Source organism: Bos grunniens, chromosome 2 (assembly GCF_055505025.1).
Source record: "Bos grunniens cultivar Pamir isolate PY7600 chromosome 2, Bosgru_T2T1.0, whole genome shotgun sequence".
Taxonomy (NCBI): domain Eukaryota; kingdom Metazoa; phylum Chordata; class Mammalia; order Artiodactyla; family Bovidae; genus Bos; species Bos grunniens.
In genome coordinates, this window is record NC_141166.1 from 136,118,688 (window position 1) to 136,138,139 (window position 19,452).

At 38.7% G+C, this 19,452-nt stretch overlaps 1 protein-coding gene across 9 annotated transcripts in view; it reads left to right on the top strand.

The window, feature by feature from the left end:
• Positions 1–19,452, top strand: part of HERC2 (HECT and RLD domain containing E3 ubiquitin protein ligase 2) — a 235,206-nt gene that overhangs the window by 89,976 nt on the left and 125,778 nt on the right. For 5 of the 9 annotated variants that reach the window (XM_086363170.1, XM_086363152.1, XM_086363184.1 and 2 more), the window contains 14 exons: positions 1,217–1,372; positions 2,074–2,259; positions 7,349–7,519; positions 7,878–7,981; positions 8,851–9,001; positions 12,138–12,352; positions 12,595–12,727; positions 12,825–12,952; positions 13,044–13,239; positions 15,756–15,889; positions 16,438–16,611; positions 16,690–16,826; positions 16,939–17,090; positions 17,745–17,936. In XM_086363170.1, the coding sequence (XP_086219296.1) occupies positions 1,217–1,372; positions 2,074–2,259; positions 7,349–7,519; positions 7,878–7,981; positions 8,851–9,001; positions 12,138–12,352; positions 12,595–12,727; positions 12,825–12,952; positions 13,044–13,239; positions 15,756–15,889; positions 16,438–16,611; positions 16,690–16,826; positions 16,939–17,090; positions 17,745–17,936 (2,229 nt within the window). Of the gene's footprint in view, positions 1–1,216; positions 1,373–2,073; positions 2,260–7,348; positions 7,520–7,877; positions 7,982–8,850; positions 9,002–12,137; positions 12,353–12,594; positions 12,728–12,824; positions 12,953–13,043; positions 13,240–15,755; positions 15,890–16,437; positions 16,612–16,689; positions 16,827–16,938; positions 17,091–17,744; positions 17,937–19,452 lie in introns of those variants that run through there. The other 4 variants (XM_086363210.1, XM_086363201.1, XM_086363195.1 and 1 more) reach the window with 2 other exon arrangements.

Sequence of the window (19,452 nt, forward strand, 5' to 3'; positions counted from 1 at the left end):
CAGTACTCTTGCCTGGAAAATCCCATGGGCAGAGGAGCCTGGTAGGCTGCAGTCCATGGGGTTGCTAAGAGTAGGACACGACTGAGCAACTTCCCCTTCACTTTCACTTTCATGCATTGGAGAAGGAAATGGCAAGCCACTCCAGTGTTCTTGGCCTGGAGAATCCCAGGGACGGGGGAGCCTGGTGGTCTGCCATCTATGGGGTCGCACAGAGTCGGACAAGACTGAAGCGACTTAGCAGCAGCAGCGGAAGCAGTCTTATAGAAGGTCTGTTAGACTTATTCCACATGTTAGTTACAGACTGTTAGAGACTGACATAATATGGGGACAGAATTGTGACCTAATATTTGTATGTCACCCTGGTAAGCTAGATGAGTGTAGTAGGAGAAATGCATCATTGTTGGAGGAAGAGAATCTCAGTTACAGCTTTAGCTTGTTAGCGGCTGGATATAGGACAAAGTCTCCTGGGAGTTGTTGATTCCTCACCTACCAGACTTAGGATGAGACTTGAGGGTGCCTGTGAGAATTAGGATGATATGTAAGAAAGAGCTCAGTTCTGTGTACAGTGTAGAGTAGAGCACTTGCACAAACTCCAGAGGAGTGCTTGGGTCTTTATGGGATAGTTCTGTGCCAGGAATGGAAGGGTCTTCTACTTTTTTTTAGTGTTTTTATAGCTGGTGTATTCTAACACAATTTGATTACTTCCTGAAAATAGTTAGGCACCTGTAGAAGATGGAAAATTTCAGGTTGAAATCAGTGAACTATTTCAGTCTGAAAGAGATGTCATAAACTCACAAGGACTATTAAGAGTCATGTAGCAGGAAAAGTTGAACCAGGAAAAGTTGAAGATTTTTTATGACATCGAAAACGGCATAACTGTTCATTGAGAGTAATTTTCAGGCCTTAAGATTTGGACTTGAAAAACATGTATGTTGCGTATAAGGTTTTAGAACTCTTAAGTTATAACTTTGGTTTAGTGTTTTTAAACACTGTGTAGTTCAGTGTTTAAAAATTGATATATCCAAACTCACTGTTTTTCAAATTATGTGCTGTAAAAGGAGCCAAGGACTAAGTAAGGGTTAATAACCACTCCTGTTTGAAAAAATTATTATAGATAAAAGATGTAATAGATAAAGATAGAATAGTGAAGCAGTGAAGTTTATTTACAAGGTAAATTTTGATAGTGCAAATGAAATTCTCTACATCTCCCCTCCAGGTCCTGAACTGATGGGGGTTGGGTCCTTGCTGAAGAAGTACACAGCCCTTCTGTGCACACACATTGGAGACATACTGCCTGTGGCAGCCAGCATTGCTTCCACCAGCTGGCGGCACTTTGCAGAGGTGGCCTGCATTGTGGAAGGGGACTTCACTGGTACTTACCTTGTTTCCTAAATGTCGGCATGTATTTATTTTTGAAGATTGATATGATTTAAAATGTATCATTTTGTGATAAACTTGCATGCCTTTACCTCATATATCTAGTCCTGTAGAGTAAACTACATGTCTAGTACTGTAGACTAGGCTATATCTAGTCCTAGTCTTTAACCTTTTGCTTTTTTAGTTGCAATTCTAGAGTTAATCAACCTGGTGTAAATAGAATTGGTGCTTTAGAGTCATACCACCGTTATTAGCACTTCAATAATGAAATAAATGGTAATTGTCTAATTTTATTTCAGCAACATAAGAATTAGTTGCCCCTTTAAGGACCTTAATATTTTTTCAAGTTAATTCTGTGACAGTAGATGATTATGATTGAGTGCTTTTTTTCTGATGATTAACTTAGTTGAAAACACTTAGTTTTTCTGAATAAAAAACTCTAGCTACTCCTTTTGTGTTGAAACGGTGTTTTCAAAAAAGTATTTTTATAACTCAAAGGGTTCTGTTTGATACCTATGTTTGTTTCTTTCAAAATGAAAGATAAAATAATCCTGTAGAGTATACTGAAGGACAAGTGTTCCTTATCTTGTGATTTATCAGGATTTAAACATAGCCCAAGCTTGTAAAGTGATTTTATAAGATAAAGACTTTTGTTTTAAGTCTTATACCTTTTTTTCTTTTTCTTTTTAAATGTAGGTATTCTCCTTCCAGAACTAGTAGTGTCTATAGTGCTTCTGCTCAGTAAAAATGCTGGTCTCATGCAGGAGGCTGGAGCTGTCCCTCTACTGGGTGGCTTGTTAGAACATCTGGATCGGTTCAACCACCTGGCACCAGGAAAGGAGAGGGATGACCTTGAAGAGTTAGCCTGGCCTGGCATCATGGGTATGGCACCTTCACTTAAGGACTTGCACTGGGGAAAGTTTTGTCCTAGTCTGCTCTTTCATTTGAAAGACTAATTTGACAAAGGAACACCAGTTATTGCCATTTTCACTGATTGTAGTGTGGAGAAGGAGGTGGCAACCCACTCCAGTATCCTTGCCTGGAGTGTCTCTTGGACAGAGGAAACTGGCAGGCTGCGGTCCATGGGGCTGCAGAGTCAGACACGACTGAAGCGACTGAGCACTTTGATGGTAGTGTAAGTGGAAAACAAAGATAAGAAACATCAGAATAGTTTTGGGTTATATTTAAGAAAAGTTTTTCTGTCAGTAATGGTTGTTACATCCTGAATTGGATTATTTTAGAGCATTCTGGAAAATCCTTTCTTGGGAATTGTCTCCAGAAGATATAGTTGAAATGGTTAGTTATCATCCTGCTTTGGAGGCAGACATTGATATGGGAAGGCTTTCTTAAACTCAGTGGCCTTATGTGATGTTAATGAGTTATGGAATTTCCACAGTCTACTGGGCACTTCCCATCCTTTCTGTCTCTAGTGCTTACCAAATTGGAATGAAACTTATCTTTTCAAAGTTTTGAACTTTGACACTTGAATCTAAGTCTAAGCATTATGACTTCCTGGACTTACAGAATTAATTGTGCTTTACCTTTCATTTTATAGGAAAGCTGAAGCAAGGTAGGCCTTTCTACCATTGTAGACTGTCATTTTTATATGTATTACTTAACACAAAAAGTAACAAGTGTCCCAAGGAAAATAACCAGCCTTAGGATATTGAACATTATTTTTTATTTCTTTATTATAGCTAATATTTTCAACACAATTCATCTACTTTGGTGAACTTAAATGGTCATTTGTGATTTTTGTCTGTTTTACTATATGTGGTTGAGAGCTTATAATTTGATCAGCAGTTCAGACATAGACTTTTTTTTATTGTGAAGTGTAACATATACACAAAATTACCAAAGTCAACTTTGGGACTAATCACAGGGGAAACCATTTATTAAGCAGAACCTTCCCAAACACTGTCTCTGTCTTACTGAAAGGTTTCTCCGGGCTTTTGTGCTTGCCGTTCCCCTGCTTCTGTTGATCGTTTTATCAGATAGGCATGTGACCCATAACAAATTAATTGCTTAAATGTTCGTCTGTTTCTTGGTGGTTTGTAAGGCGTGCTTTAGTACAGAATGCCAGATTTCCACAGTGATTGTACTGGTCTTCATCTCTACGAAGTGGGAAGTACTCAGTGTTCCACCTCCATGCCTAGCATACGCCATTTTTTTCCATAGGCGTTTTGTCCGTAGGATCATTGTGCCAGCACTCGCTGGAAGGACTGTTGTGGTCTGTCCTCTGGAGTACCACCTTTGACTAAATCAGTGACTCTCTGCCTGTGTCTGCTTCTGAGTGTGACTTCCTGCCAGAACATACTATACTTGCTGGCACCTCTAGTGCACTGTGGAATAGAAATGGTGATAATGGGCACTCTTGTCTTGCTCCTAGGAGCAGAGGAAAAACTTGCCAAAGTTCATGTATGAACTATGATATTTGTTGTTTTTTCTTTGTAGATACCTTAAAATATTAAGGATGTTTCCTTTCATTTCTGAATGGACATTTAGATCAGATCAGATCAGTTGCTCAGTTGTGTCCAACTCTTTGCGACCCCATGAATCACAGCACACCAGGCCTCCCTGTCCATCACCAACTTCCTCAAATACTTTTTTCTGCATCTCTTGATGATTATACAGTTTTTTCTATTCATGTTGCAGATGACAAATTTCATTCTTGTTTATGACTGGGTGGTATTTTATTGCATATTTGTGTGTGTATATATATCTCATGTCTTCTTTGTCTATAACGATGTAACATTCATCTGTTAATGGATAGTGGATTGTTTCCACCTTTTGGCTGCTGTGATTAATGCTGCTGTGAATATGGGTGTGTAGATGTCTGAGTCCCTGCTTTCACTTCTTTGGGGTATATAGCCAAAAGTTGGTTCAGAATTCTTGCTTGGACAGTTCCCTAGACAGAAGAGCTTGGCAGGCTGCAGTCCATGGGGCCAAAGAGTCGGACACAACTGAGTGACTCAGCACCAGTGCACTTGATAATTCCATTTTTAATTTCTTAAGGAATTGCCATTCTGTTTACCACAGTAGCTGTGCCATTTGAAGTTCCCACAGGCATTGCACAAAGGAACAGTTCTAGTTTTTCCACCTACTTGGCCAACACTTGTTTGTTTTTTAAATAATAGCCATCCTACCTGGAGATTGTCATACTGAGTGAAGTAAGTCAGACAGACAGGAGAAATACCATATGACAGCCCATATATGTGAAATCTAAAAAGAAATGATACAAATGAAATAACTTATGAAACAGAGACTCACGGTCTTAGAGAACAAACTTAAGATTGCAGGGGGAAGGATGGGGAATAAGATAGTTAAGGAGTTTAGGATGAACATGTACACACTGCTATATTTAAAATGGATAAACAATAGGGACCTATTGTATAGCATGTGGAACTCTCTTCAGTGTTATTTGGCAGCCTGGATGAGAGGGAAGTTTTGGGGAGAGTGGATATGTTTGGCTGAGTCCCTTCACTGTTCATCTGAAACTATCAGCCTTGTTAATTGACTATACCCTAATACAAAATAAAAAGTTAAAAAATAGTAGCCATCCTATTAGGATCAAGTGGTATTGCATTGTAGTTTTGATTTGGTTTTCCTAATGATTAGTGGTGGTGTGCATCTGTTTATGAGCCTGTTGACCATGTACGTATCTTTGGAGAAATGTCTCTTCAAGTATTTTTCTTATTTTTAAATCAAATTTCTTGTTGTCATTGTTGAGTTGAAGAAGTTTGTTACATGTTCTGAGAATATATGTATGACTTGCAAATCCTTTCTTATTCTGTGGGTTGCCTTTTCATTCTGTTGATAGTGTCCTTTGATTTTTTTTTTTTTTAAATGAAGGTTGTCTGTGCTTTTGGTGTCTTGTCTAAAAAAATGATTGACAGATCCAGAGTTATGAAGCTTTCCTCCTGTTTTTTTCTAAGAGTTTTATTTATAGTTTTAGCTCTTATGTTTAGGTTTTTAATCTATTTTGAGTTAATTTTTGTGTATGGTAAAAGGTACAGGTCCAACTTGATTTATCTGCATTTGAATATTCAGTTTTTGCAGCACCATTTCTTGAAAAGACTGTCCTTTCCCCATTGAATGGTCTTGCCGTTCTTGTAAAAAAAAAAAAAATATTGCCTATATATTGTGAAGATTTATTTCTGGGTTCTTCTGTTCTATTGCTCTAAATGTCATTGTGCTGGTACTACACTGTTCTTTACTTTTTTATTTTTTCCTTAGGGTTTAATCTGAAATTTTTCTAACTTTTTGAGAAATTATGCTAGTTAGCATAGTGATATTTTTATAATGTTTATTATGAAAATGTTCCAACAGATAAAAGTAGAGAAAATAATATAATGAATGCACAATCAAGTATTTACATTCCCAAGGACTTCCCAGGTAGTCTGGTGGTTAGGACTCCAGGCTTCCACTGCAGGGGGCACAGGTTCAATCCTTAGTCAGAAACTAAGATCCTACATGCTGCATGGTGTGGCAAAAAAAAAAACCAAAAACCTCACATTCCCCAAGCTCTCCTATGCTTTTTATCTGATTGACTGTATTATTTTAAAACAAATTTCTGTCTTTAAAGATTTTTACATGCTTTACCTGTTAACAATAAAAACTTTTTTGGGAGAATGAAACTACAGTCTCATTGTTCTAAGATGAACAGATTCATTACTCTTTTTATTAGTGGTTATGTTGAGTCAGGATGTAGACAGGTCCTCTGTCGTCAAGGTCATATATACTTCTTGTTTTTTTTACCCAGCAGCGTATCTCCAGGCTCTCCTCCCTCACTTTGGTTGTACTGTTTATTTTTTTTGTTTGTTTTTTAAAGAAGTAGGCTGTTTGTTCTGGAGAATTTCACATTTTCTGAACTTGGTTTATTGCATTCTCTTCTTCGAGTCGTAACATCTTTTGTCAGTGATATTTTCTATAAACTGCCGATAGGTTTGCTGAGATTTGGTTTCTGTTTTGTTGGGTCAGAGTGTTGCTGAGGTCATGCTGTGTGCTTTCTGTTCTGCCCGTGGTGCTGGGTGGCCCGCCTTCAGTCCTGTCACGTGGGCCAGGGGGTTCATATAGTGTGTCCGCTCTACAGTCCTCTAGCATCCCTGCCCTCAACTGGTGGCACGAGGCACAGTTTGCACAGGAAAGACACGATCCTAGCATCACCCCCAGCCCACCTGAACTGCTTTTTGTAACAGTAAGTTGGAGTCCTAATGCTTCCAAAGCTGACTAGTGAAGTTTTCTCTTTTTTTGAAGTATTATTTTAACTCATTGAATTTTATTGATTTTATGTTTATTAACTTTTTAGCTTTTATTTTTTCCTAATATGTACATTTAAAGATAGAAATGGCTTCAAAAGTATACTTAGCTATATGTCACAAGTGTTGATTTGCAGTATTTTCATTATTGTTTGTTACAGTTTTCTGATTTCCACAGTCATTTTTTTCCTGGGAATTTTGGATGACATATATATATAATGACAGCATAATTTCAAATGTAGGGATTTTAATTTTTTTTTACTTGTTTTATTTATTTATTTGTGGCCACACCATACAGCTTACAGGATCTTAGTTCCCTGACCAGGGATTGAACCCAGGCCCTTGACAGTGAATGCACAGAGTCCTAACCACTGGATTACCAGGGAATTCCCTTAGCTGTTTTTAACTTAACTGCATTGTAGTCATTTTACATGCTCTGTAACTTGACTTATTTGAAATTTTTGAGGTTTGCTTGATGCTTGGTATACGGCCAGACTTAATGTTCATCCTATCACGTTGTGTTTTTGTTTTTAAATCGTTCTGTATCCTTGTTGAATTTTTGTTTGTGGTGTTAGTTATAGTAAGATGTATGTTAATTTCTTATTGTGTTTGTGGATTTGTCTATTTCACCTTGTAGTTCTTTCACGCAATTTGTTCAAGTCGTTTTATCTATTGATCTATTGATTCATTGATTTTGGTTTCTGTATACACAGAGTCATTTTTTACAGGTCAGAACTGTAGAAATAATGAGGAAGTAACACTTATACGCAAAGCTGATTTGGAGAACCACAATAAAGATGGAGGCTTCTGGACTGTGATTGATGGAAAAGTGTATGATATAAAGGACTTCCAGACGCAGTCATTAACAGGAAATAGTATTCTTGGTAAGGCATTGCCTTTTACTTTATGGATAAAGGTTGTGAATGTGTCATCTTAAGTAGACCATTTGGTTTAAAATGATCAGTTTAGTAACTGCTCCAGGTCTCATACATTTTAGTCTATCAGTGACTTTCTATCACAGCAAATTCAGACATATTTAAAGAATTTCTTATAATTATGCAGTTTTTGTTCCAACACTTGTTGGAACTTGTTCCAGGTTCTGAGTTGACCCAGACAGCCCTGGCAGAGGGTGAGAGATCATATTACTTTGGAGTTAACCTGCACAGTCTATTTCCTGTTTATGTAATAAATGGCTAGGCAAACTGTACTGAAGTCATGTTACTTTTTTCTGTTTTATTTCAGCTCAGTTTGTAGGGGAAGACCCAGTGGTGGCTTTGGAAGCTGCTTTGCAGTTTGAAGACACACGGGAATCAATGCATGCTTTCTGTGTTGGTCAGTATCTGGAGGTGAGGCTGTGTGTGTGGTGAGCAAGGTGGACATCAGTGGGGACCCTCTCTGGATATTTCTGATAAGTGGTTTTTACCCTGAAGTATTGATAGCTGGATCTTTTAGAGGAAGGGGTCATTAAATGAAAAGCAAAGATCTTTTAAGATTTTTTAAATAAGCCAATTTCCATTTATTCCTGTTAAGATTTATGATGTACTGATCTTGAAAAACTATTTTAAAATTGTTAATTTGTAAGAAATACAAACCCTGAACCACACACACACACAAAAACGTTAACTGTTTATCTTTACAATTTTATTGTAATTCTATGTAGAAATTTGGAAGGCCTTAACATCTTGATAGGTATTTTTTGGGAGTAGCTATTTCATAGCATAGTGTTTTAGAATAGAAATATGCCCATTCTGTATATTCATAAGCATTGGGATTTATATGTTGAGATTGACTTTCCAGATGTGGATATAGAAGTGACAAAATGTATTAATTTATGCCTCAAGGGTAATGTTTAAAGGATCTTATGAAGGGAAAAATTAATTTTGTTTATAAGTTGTCATATGACTAGCAGCGTTGAAGATTATTTTCATTTGAACCCTTTCTGTTCTACCTTCTGTTTGACTTCCTCAGGAATTTTCTAGTTAAGTCGTTTATCATTGCTTTGGATTTGCTACCAGTAGACCTATGTGTACTGTCTGCTCTCAGTTATTAAAATCTTCTGTTATTGTGGGGCAGCCTGAGCTCACTATTATAGGACGTAGTCTTTATTATGGCAGTATATCTTGTTTAAGGATAAAAGCTGTTGGAATTCTTGATTGAATGTTGTTAATTAATTCTATTTTCATTTCATACTGATAATGAAATTTATCTTTCCCAGCCTGACCAAGAAGTTGTTACCATACCAGATTTGGGAAGTCTGTCTTCACCTCTTATAGACACTGAAAGGAATCTGGGCCTGCTCCTTGGATTACATGCTTCCTATTTAGCTATGAGCACACCACTGTCTCCAGTTGAGGTCGAATGCGCCAGTAAGAAAAATTTTGTTTTCTGTTAACGGATTAGCAGGTTAGTTTAGCTGGAGCTGTAAGTGCCGTTAAGGATAGTGAAGAAGAATGAGCACAGTTGTTGATGAGGAAATATAAGGATAGTGAGACTAAACCAGTTCATAGAAATAGCTGTGAGTGGCTTTCATTTGTGCGATGTGTGGCATCACAGGAAGCAAGCTGAGGTGTGCAGGAAGGTTGAGCTTGTGTGTGGTCTCACTTCCACATCCTCTTGACAGATTGGCTCAGCTCCCTGCTGCCTAGAAGTCTACATGTTGTGGACTGACGGTGTCTCAGGATGGTGTTCTGTTTGAGGATTGTGTTTTTACCAGACTCCAATCCAGTGTATTTTGAGAGGGCAACATTCGTAACCACCTAGAATATTACATTTTCTCCATATCCCATATAATACATTTGAATGACTCAACATATTTATGTATTTCTCTATCTGTTTCTCCACTGACTGTCCCGTGCACATCTCTTGAGTAATTTCTCATGGAAGTTACCATGTTAGGCACTGAGGATGTAAGCAGGTATAGAATTAGATGCACCCTGCCCTTAGCTTGGAGAAGGAAATGGCAACCCACTCCAGTATTCTTGCCTGGAGAATCCTGGGGACAGAGGCGCCTGGTGGGCTGCCGTCTATGGGGTTGCACAGAGTCAGACATGACTGAAGCAACTTAGCAGGAGCAGCAGCAGCTGCCCTTAGTTACTTCCTGTACCTAGACGTCATAAACAGGTCAGGTTGGATGGTGGTAGAAGATAAAATTGAGTCATTTATAAGTGGTTTGGGAGGTAAGGAGTGGGTGGAGGGAAAGATTTCATGGAGGTGGAACTATCGTGAAATTGGAGTCCTAGCAGACTGGGTGTATGAGGGCAACATTGAGAAAATCAGCTTTGGGCTGGTGCATGTGGAGGGTTAGGGGAGAAAGCTAGCGGGCAAGGATTGCCATGGTGCCTACTCATCCTGCCTTCTGGACAAACCTTTGGTGCAGGTGCTGTACACTTTGCTGCCTCAGAGCGTCTAAGATGGTGATCTTGTCTTCTTCTAAATCAACTAGGAACTGCAAGGTGTCAGAGAGAGGGGAGCAGTAGGTACTGTGGGCTTGTGGTGTGGGGGTCTCTCCATTCTAGGACATCAGAAGCCACCACTGGAGCAGAGAGACAAGAGGGAGTTCTAAATGGAGAGGTTCAGGGAAGGTATGGTCACGATTGTGTTTTGGAAGAATTAATGTGGCACTTTGGAGAATGCTCTGAATACTTTAATATCTAAATTTCCAGTAAAAGAACATTGAGTCAACCCAGTTTTGATTGCTTGAGTTTTGGAGAAATACTCTGATAGCACAAGTTATTGAAAAAAAATCTGTAGTTATAAAAGCTGATTCTTTGAGGTGAATCTCAGTTTAGTCATCATAGCAGTTACATGGGCATTCCCATTGGCACTGATAGAGGACTTGCTTTTATGGTGCTTGGCCTGTGCATCACACAGATCTCCTTTACAACATACTGGATCTCAGGTTTCCAAGCATCCATCCCTTACTTAAGTTCTTGTCTTGTATATTCAGTAGTCTCTCATTATTATTATTTGATTAATGCTCTCAGTTCAGTCGCTCAGTTGTGTCTGACTCTTTGCAACCCCATGGACTGCAGCATGCCAGGCTTCCTTGTTCATCCCCAACTCCCAGAGCTTGCTCAAACTCATGTCCATTAAGTTGGTAATGCCATCCAACCATCTCATCCTCTGTTGCCTCTTCTCCTCCTGCCTTCAGTCTCTCCCAGCATCATGGTCTTTTCCAGTGAACAAGTTCTTTGCATCAGGTAGCCAGGGTATTAGAGCTTCAGCTTCAACATCGGTCCTTCCAATAAATATTCAGAACTGATTTCCTTTAGGATTGATTGGTTTGATCTCCTTGCAGCCTAAGGGGCTCTCAAGAGTCTTCTCCAACACCACAGTTCAAAAGCATCAATTCTTTGACGCTCAGCTTTGTTTATGGTCCAACTCTTACATCCACTCATGACTACTGGAAAAGCCGTAGCTTTGACTAGATGGACCTTTGTCAACAAATTAATCACTGTCACATATTAAACTGCTTTTTAATATGCTGTCTAGGTTGGTCATAGCTTTTCTTCCAAGGAGCAAGCGTCTTATAATTTCATGGCTGCAAGTCACCATCTGTAGCGATTTTGGAGCCCCCAAAAATAGTCGGTCACTGTTTCCATTGTTTCCCCATCTATTTGCCATGAAGTGATGGGACCAGATTCCATGATCTTCGTTATTTGAATGTTGAGTTTTAAGCCAGCTTTTTCATTCTTCTCTTTCACTTTAATCAAGAGGCTCTTTATTTCCTCTTCAGTTTCTGCCGTAAGGGTGATGTCATCTGCATATCTGAGGTTATTGATATTTCTCCTGGCAATCTTGATTCCAGCTTGTGCTTCATCTAGCCCAGCATTTTGCATGATGTATTCTGCATCTAAGTTAAATAAGCAGGGTGACAGTATACAGCCTTGATGTACTCCTTTCCCAATTTGGAACTAGTCTTTTGATTAATGCTTTAGGGAGATGTATTACCCTGAACATGTTTTTCTCCTTGGAACCCTTCACATGTGCTGTTCTCCTACCTATATGCTCAGTGTCTTGGTCTTCATCCAGATCACAAAAAAATTCTGTATGAGCCCTCCAAATAATGGGGTGTTTGCTTCCACACATTCCCACCATAGACTTTGTAGTGTATAGTTACCCCAACTGAAGTTGGGGATTACTTGTGTAAGTGGTATCTCATTTTCTTTTCCCTGTTAGAAACAGACTCAGTTTCACATGGTATCTGTGAAACTGGACAGCTCTATACTTGAACAGGTATCCAGTAAATGTTGGATCGGAACTATTATTTTGGGTTTTGATTCCATACTTAAGATGTGTTGAGTAACTGGAAGGTGTTACCTTTTTTCAGCTAGACATAGGAATTATAAGCCAATCTATATAAATATGTTAGATGAGACTTGCATATGGGTGATCCTGAATTTCACCTCCTAAATGAAGTACTTAGTTTTCTTTTTCCCCTAGTGTTTATTTCTGAATGGTGCACTCAGATTTTGTTTTAACCTTTGTATATGCACTCTCTAGAGTGGCTTCAGTCATCCATCTTCTCGGGCGGCCTGCAGACTAGCCAGATCCACTACAGCTACAATGAGGAGAAAGATGAGGACCACTGTAGCTCTCCTGGGGGCACTCCTGCCAGCAAGTCCCGGCTCTGCTCCCACAGACAGGCCCTGGGGGACCATGCCCAGGCATTCCTGCAAGCCATCGCTGATAATAACATTCAGGATCACAATGTGAAGGTGAGTGAGGCCTTCCCACACTGTGCCTTCTGTTTACCTTAGGACTTTGACTTGTGAACAGCTTAGCACAGACTTCATTTGCATCTTATTTCGAGGGATGTTAAGAGGCTGGTTCACTTCGGTGTCCAGTGAAGTTTTAGAAGCATCGCTGATCACAAGTGCATCAGAAGTTGCAGCACTTAGAATTTATGACGATGTTGCAAGGTTGGCTTTGAAGTTACCTCCAGCTGTTTCTGTTGCAGGACTTTCTGTGTCAGATTGAAAGATACTGTAGGCAGTGCCACTTGACCACACCCATCACCTTTCCCCCTGAGCATCCTGTGGAGGAGGTTGGCCGCTTACTGTTATGTTGCCTCTTAAAACATGAAGATTTAGGTATGAATCTCAGTATTTTATCGGTACTATAGATCTTACAACTGACATATTTCACAGTCATAACTAATATTCACTTTATTTTAAATATCTTTCACAGGTCACGTGGCATTATCTTTAGTTCATGCAGGTACACTTGGTATTGAGCAAGTAAAGCATAGAACGTTGCCTAAATCAGTGGTGGATGTTTGTAGAGTTGTTTATCAAGCAAAATGCTCACTCATTAAGGTAAGTAGATTTTGATTCTCTTTCTTCTATGCTTTGTGGACAGTTGGTGGGGTATTGTTGTTAAGTTGTCCTTTCATATTTAACTTTGTAGACACATCAAGAACAGGGCCGTTCTTACAAGGAAGTCTGTGCCCCAGTCATTGAACGATTGAGGTTCCTCTTTAATGAACTGAGACCTGCAGTTTGTAATGACCTCTCTATAATGTCCAAATTTAAACTCTTAAGTTCTTTGCCCCGTTGGAAAAGGATAGCTCAGAAGATAATTCGAGAACGAAGGAAGAAGAGAGGTAAGAAGGTAAAGGGTATAGGGGGATGCTTTCACCTGTGTCCCCCTCCTGTCTGTGGTTTGCGTGAGGCTGTTGGCTGTTGCTCACCACATGGGCATTTTCACAACTGCTATAATGTTTTTATGTGTATTTATGATTAAGTATACAAATGCTGCTTATTTAACCAAGACATGAGATAATGTTGCAGCTTTGGGACTGAATGTGTTATGATTTGGTAACTAGTAAACTGATACTGAAAAATACTGTGAACTTTATTAAATTGATGGTAAAGGTGAAGTGTTTTTTAAGTCAGTTGTCCCAGTAATGAGATTTAATTAATCCGGTAATGGATTTAATCTTTCCAGTGGCAATTATTCTTGCCATTCTTGTGAATAAATGTTTTTATTTGGAAATATTGAATATTCTGAAGCATGGAGGATTGTTATAATAGGAACCAAAAGAGTTACTGCTATTTTCAGGAAGCAGCTGTGTAGGGATAGGAAAAAGAGTTTTTGTATTAACCAAAGTTTGAGTGAAAATACTTAAAAAGCTTTATAATTTGGTCATTTGTGATTATAAACAAACCTACCAAGGTATCTGATTATACTCTTATGAATTATATTGATTTATGCCCAGATCAGCCTTTTAAGCAATATTAATTAGTGAGTTTTTGATGAATATTACAAACAATAATGTCATGGAAGACTATTTGTTCCTGGGCTTGAACCATAGCTTATCTGGATCCTGGAAATGCTTTGAATTAGGAAATAGGGCAAGAGCACTTCTGAGACACCTTTAACCCAGGAGGCCAGGAGACTCAGGAGATAGGATCTCAGCTGGAAGGAGAACAGTCCCATCCCCATGTGGCTGTTGCCTCCCTGGACTCTGAGCTCACATGGTCACCTCTTAAAATGTCTTGATGTGGGTTATATATTTAATTGCAGTTTTTAAATAATTAATATTACTGGTCTTATGCTAATTTTTTGATTCACTGGTAGGGTACTATAGGACTCAGAAGAGCTATTGTACTCTTGGTTATTACTATGAAAAAGAACAGAGGAAGATTAGCAAAAATTGACACAGGGAGGAAATTCCAGAGGAAACCGGGCCCAGGCTTCCTTCCAGTGTTCGCTCTAGTGAATCACAGAGTCCTGCTTGGTTCTCTCAGCAGTGACATATGACAAAGCTATCTGTCAGGGACGCTTGCCTGAACCTTGGTGTCCAGGGTTGTTGTTGATTGTCAGTCACATGGCCACGTGGGGCTTGCATGATTGCTCTCAGCTTCCCAGACTCCATCCAGAGTAGAACAGTTGACATAAGTCACAAACTCTCTGTTCACTCTGGTTGAGGTGGTCCTATGCCTGAGGCACATTCTTCTCAGTGAGAGCATGTCCAGGTTTCAGAGCTCAATTCATAGGAGTTGGGCAAGGGCCAGTGCAGATGATACAGGCCTTTCTTGGGAATTTGCAGGGTTTGAGCAACCCAGACTTGATATGTTAGTGTTTTATTGTGTTGTCTGTTAATTATATTATAAAGTAGAAGAATTAGATTAAAAGCCTTGAAGAGTACCAAAAGTAGAGAAGCAACACCACATATTAAATTGCAAATTCAATCTCTCATTTAAAAGACTAACTTAAGGGACTTCACTGGTGGCCAGGAGGTTAAGAATCTGCCTCCCAATTCAGGGGATGCAGGTTTGATACCTGGTCAGGGAACTGAGATTCCACATGCTGTGGGGCAGCTAAGCCTGTGAGCCACAGCAGCTGAGCCCCTACATTCTAGGGCCCATGCTCCACAAAAAGAAGCACACATACTACAACTCGTGGAAGCCTGCACGTGGCAAGAAAGCGTCCAAGAGCTGCAATGAAGACCTAGCACAGCCAAAAAAAAAAAAAGACTAAACATAGCTAAAAAACAAGATGACTAACATAGCCAAAGGCATCTAATTGATTCAGTTGTACCCCGGTGACAGAACCAATATACTAGTCCTGAGTGGGCAGAGTAGGATCTGTTGACAAATGTAGCCTGCCATTTACTGTGTACTCCCTGTGAGCTAATGCTGGGTTTTCCATTTAAGTTATTTTATAAAAAACAAAGAAGAACATGACACATGAAAATTATTTGAAGTTTAACAGCGTTCACAAATAAAGTTAGCTACTTTTCATGCTGCAGCAGTAGAGTATTTGCAGTAGATTGAATAGCCTGCAAAGACTAAAATATTCACTCTATTCATTCTCTGTCCCTTTATGAAAAAGTTTGTCAGCCTCTGGGCTTCTCATTCTTTAGGGCTTCTCTCCATTGTAACATTGTCACTATCTTTCTGTCCCTGACATGCAGTGGCAGGGAGTTATTACTGAATGTCATGTGAGAATAATTATGATAGTCTTTACTTTTTGTAATTTGAGCACTTGACAATGATATTTACATGTTTCTTTGAAAAGAATATTCATATCCTCTACCTTCATGCAAATTTAAACATTTCTTAATGTAAAATCATGTTTAAGCATTTTTGTAATGAATGATGTTTTTAAACATAGTTCCTAAGAAACCAGAATCTACTGAGGAAGAAGAAAAAATTGGAAATGGAGAGAGTGATTTAGAAGAAGCTTGCATTTTGCCTCACAGTCCTATAAATGTGGACAAAAGACCCATTACAATTAAATCACCCAAGGTGAAGTATTTTTTGTGATTCTAAGACTGACTATATAGAAGCACAGCACATTGGAAGGGAATCCACAAGTATTGTTGGTTTGTTTTTGAATATGAGTAGAGACTATGGTAGTTACCAACAGCATGAATAACTGCCTCAGCGATGCTTAAATGCACTTTACTTATGGTGCCCTGGTCAAATCAATAGCTGGAGAAGTGTTTTCTTTTACTCTTAGCTGTATACTGTGTCATTATTTGTTCACCATTTTACTCATTCATTCATTTATTCACTCATTCATTGAATGTATCCTTTGCTCCAAAAACTGTTAACATGGATGATAATTTAACTTTGTCAAGTTAGCCAGTTCCAAAGTACATAAGTATACAGATTACATTGATTTGTAAGACTGTTTACGACATGGTTGTTTTTATCATTGGTTCCTAAAGTTAAAATATGTTACCAATTTAAACCTAGTGGCATTTATTTATATTTTCTTTGAGTAATTGTTTTAGAGCACATCTTAATATGAATAGGGTTAACTGATGGTGAAAATGGTTTTCGTTTGTCAGGATAAGTGGCAGCCACTGTTGAGTACGGTTACAGGTGTTCACAGATACAAGTGGTTGAAGCAGAATGTTCAGGGTTTGTATCCTCAGTCTGCACTCCTCAGCACAATTGCTGAATTTGCCCTTAAAGAAGAGCCAGTGGACGTGGAAAAAATGAGAAAGTGCTTACTGAAACAGGTAAACTTGGTAAGACCATTCTTCTCTGTCTTGGATAATACGTAAACACTTAACAGTATGCATTGATTTTTTTCACAGTTGGAGAGAGCAGAAGTTCGCCTGGAAGGGATAGATACAATTTTAAAACTGGCAGCCAAAAATTTCTTACTTCCATCTGTGCAGTATGCTATGTTCTGTGGATGGCAAAGACTTATTCCAGAAGGGATTGATATAGGGTAAAACTTTATGTTTTTTCTTAATTAAGGGAAGCTGTGACAACAGAGCGTTGTTTTATTGAAGTTAAAAGTCTGCAATATTCTGAGTAAACTTCTTCATCTTTGTTTGAAGGGAACCCCTTACCGACTGTTTAAAGGATGTTGATTTGATCCCACCTTTTAATCGGATGCTGCTTGAAGTTACTTTTGGCAAGCTGTATACTTGGGCTGTTCAGAATATTCGAAATGTTTTGATAGATGCAAATACCAAATTTAAAGAACTTGGTGAGTTAAAAATCTGGTGGTTAAAAGGCTATATTAAAATTGCTATTGATGTCAATGATATCAGCATTATTTCTTAGTTTGTCTCTTAATTATATATTCTGGAAACTTTGAAATGCTAATTTTTGCTTTGAAGACTTTCATAACTTTGTACATTAGAATGATAATCTAAGCTGCTTTAAACTTTCTCATATTCTAAACTAAACTTTCAGAATTTGACAGAAGATGTAATATTGTACTATCCTAATACAAAGCTTTTGTATTTTAACATTTTCAAGTGTATCACACAGTATACCTTAAAATGTATTTTTTATTAGTACATAATTTCCTTAACAATTTAAGCATCTACAGAGAAGAGGGAGGATTGGTTTGTGGAAGACAAGTGAAATCTCTCTCTTGTAATTGACATGAAAGGAGTGAGTCACTAGGGATATTTAGAAGAGCAGAGTTACAAGTTTTGTAGATACATGGAGACAGCTACATGTGAAGTGACGGTGGTATGATTATTGCAGAGTAATATGGAACTGCCCAATGTCCACACTCTGGATATCTGATGAAAAAGACAGACTTACTAAAAAAAATTGCTAATGATTTCTGCTTTGTGTATGTTCTTGGATCAATGCACAAGAAATTTATTTGAGTGCCAATGCCTTTTAGGTATCCAGCCTGTCCCCTTGCAAACAATTACAAATGAGAACCCATCAGGACCAAGCCTGGGGACGACCCCACAAGCTCGCTTTCTCCTGGTAATGCTCAGTATGCTCACCCTGCAGCACGGTGCCCACAATCTGAGCCTTCTGCTGAATTCTGGCACGCTCGCTCTTACACAGACAGCACTTCGTCTCATTGGTGGGTTGGCATTGCCCTAAGTCACTTGTGAAAATTTCATTGGTTTGTCTTGATCTCTCTATAAACTTTTTTTTTTTGGTGGATAAGTACAAATAACATAAAATTTACCATTCTAAGTAATTTTATAATTCATTGTCAGTAATCACATCCACAATGTTGTGCAAGCATTAATGCTGTTGTCTATAACTGTTTATCACCTGAAATGCAAACACATGTCCATTTACCAGTGACTCCTGACTTCCCACTCCCCTAATTATTGGCAGTAGCAAATCTGCTTTCTATCTTTGTGGACTTACTTGTTTGGATATTTCATACAAATGAAATCATACAAACAAATTTCAGGCTTTTGTATCTGGCTTATTTAGCATGCATTAATATCAATACTTCATTTCTTTTTATGGCTAATAAATATTATATGAATATACTATGTTCTGTTCATCCTTTGATGGCTATTGGCTTATATCTACCTTTTGGCCATGCTAAATAGTATTGCTAGGAAATCTGTGTACAGGTTTTTATTTGCAAACTTGTTAGCAGTCCCTTTGTTATATACATAGGAGTAGAATTGCAGGGTCATATGGTATTCCTATGTTCAGCTTGCTCAGAAATTGCCAGACCATTCCACAGCACTATATCATCTTACATTTTCACCCACAGTGGGCCAAGAGTTGCAGCTTCTCCATGTCCTTGCCAACGCAAGCTATTTTCTGATTTTTTTTGTTTTTAATTTAGGCTACTCAAGTTAGTGTGAAGTGATATTTCATTATGATTTGTTTTATGCTTCTCTAATACTGAGTGTTCTTTCATCGGTCTCAGCCTTGTGGTGAAGGGTCTTGCATAACTCAGTGAAGTGATGAGCCATGCTGGGCAGGGCCACCCAGAATGTCACAGTGAAGAGTACTGACAGACTGTGGTCCACTGGAGGAGGGAATAGCAAACCACTGCAGTGTTCTTGCCTGGAGAACCCCATGGACAGTATGAAAAGGCAAAAAAATAAGATAGCAGAAGATGAGCTCCCCAGGTTGGAAGGTATCCAGTATGCTACTGGGGAAGAGAGGAGAGCAGTTACTAATAGCTCCAGAAAGAATGAAGTGGCTAGGGAGAAGTGAAAACAATGCTCAGGTATGGAGTGTCTGGTGGTGAAAGTAAAGTCAATACTGTAAAGAACAATTTTGCATAGGAACCTGAAATGTTAGGTCCTTGAATCATGGTAAGATGGACGTGGTGAAGCAGGAGATAGCAAGAATGAACATTGACATCTTAGCAGTCAATGAGCTAAAATGGATGGGAATGGGTGAATTTAATTCAAATGAGCATTATGTCTACTATTGTGGCCAAGAATCCCTTAAAAGAAATGAAGTAGCCTTCACAGAAGGCTATGAAAGAGCCTGAAATGCAGTGTTTGGGTGCAATCTAAAAAAGAATGATCTTGATATATTTCCAAGGCAAACCTTTCAGCATCATAGTAATAATCCAAGTCTATGCCCCAACCACTGAGGCTGAAGAAGCTGAAGTT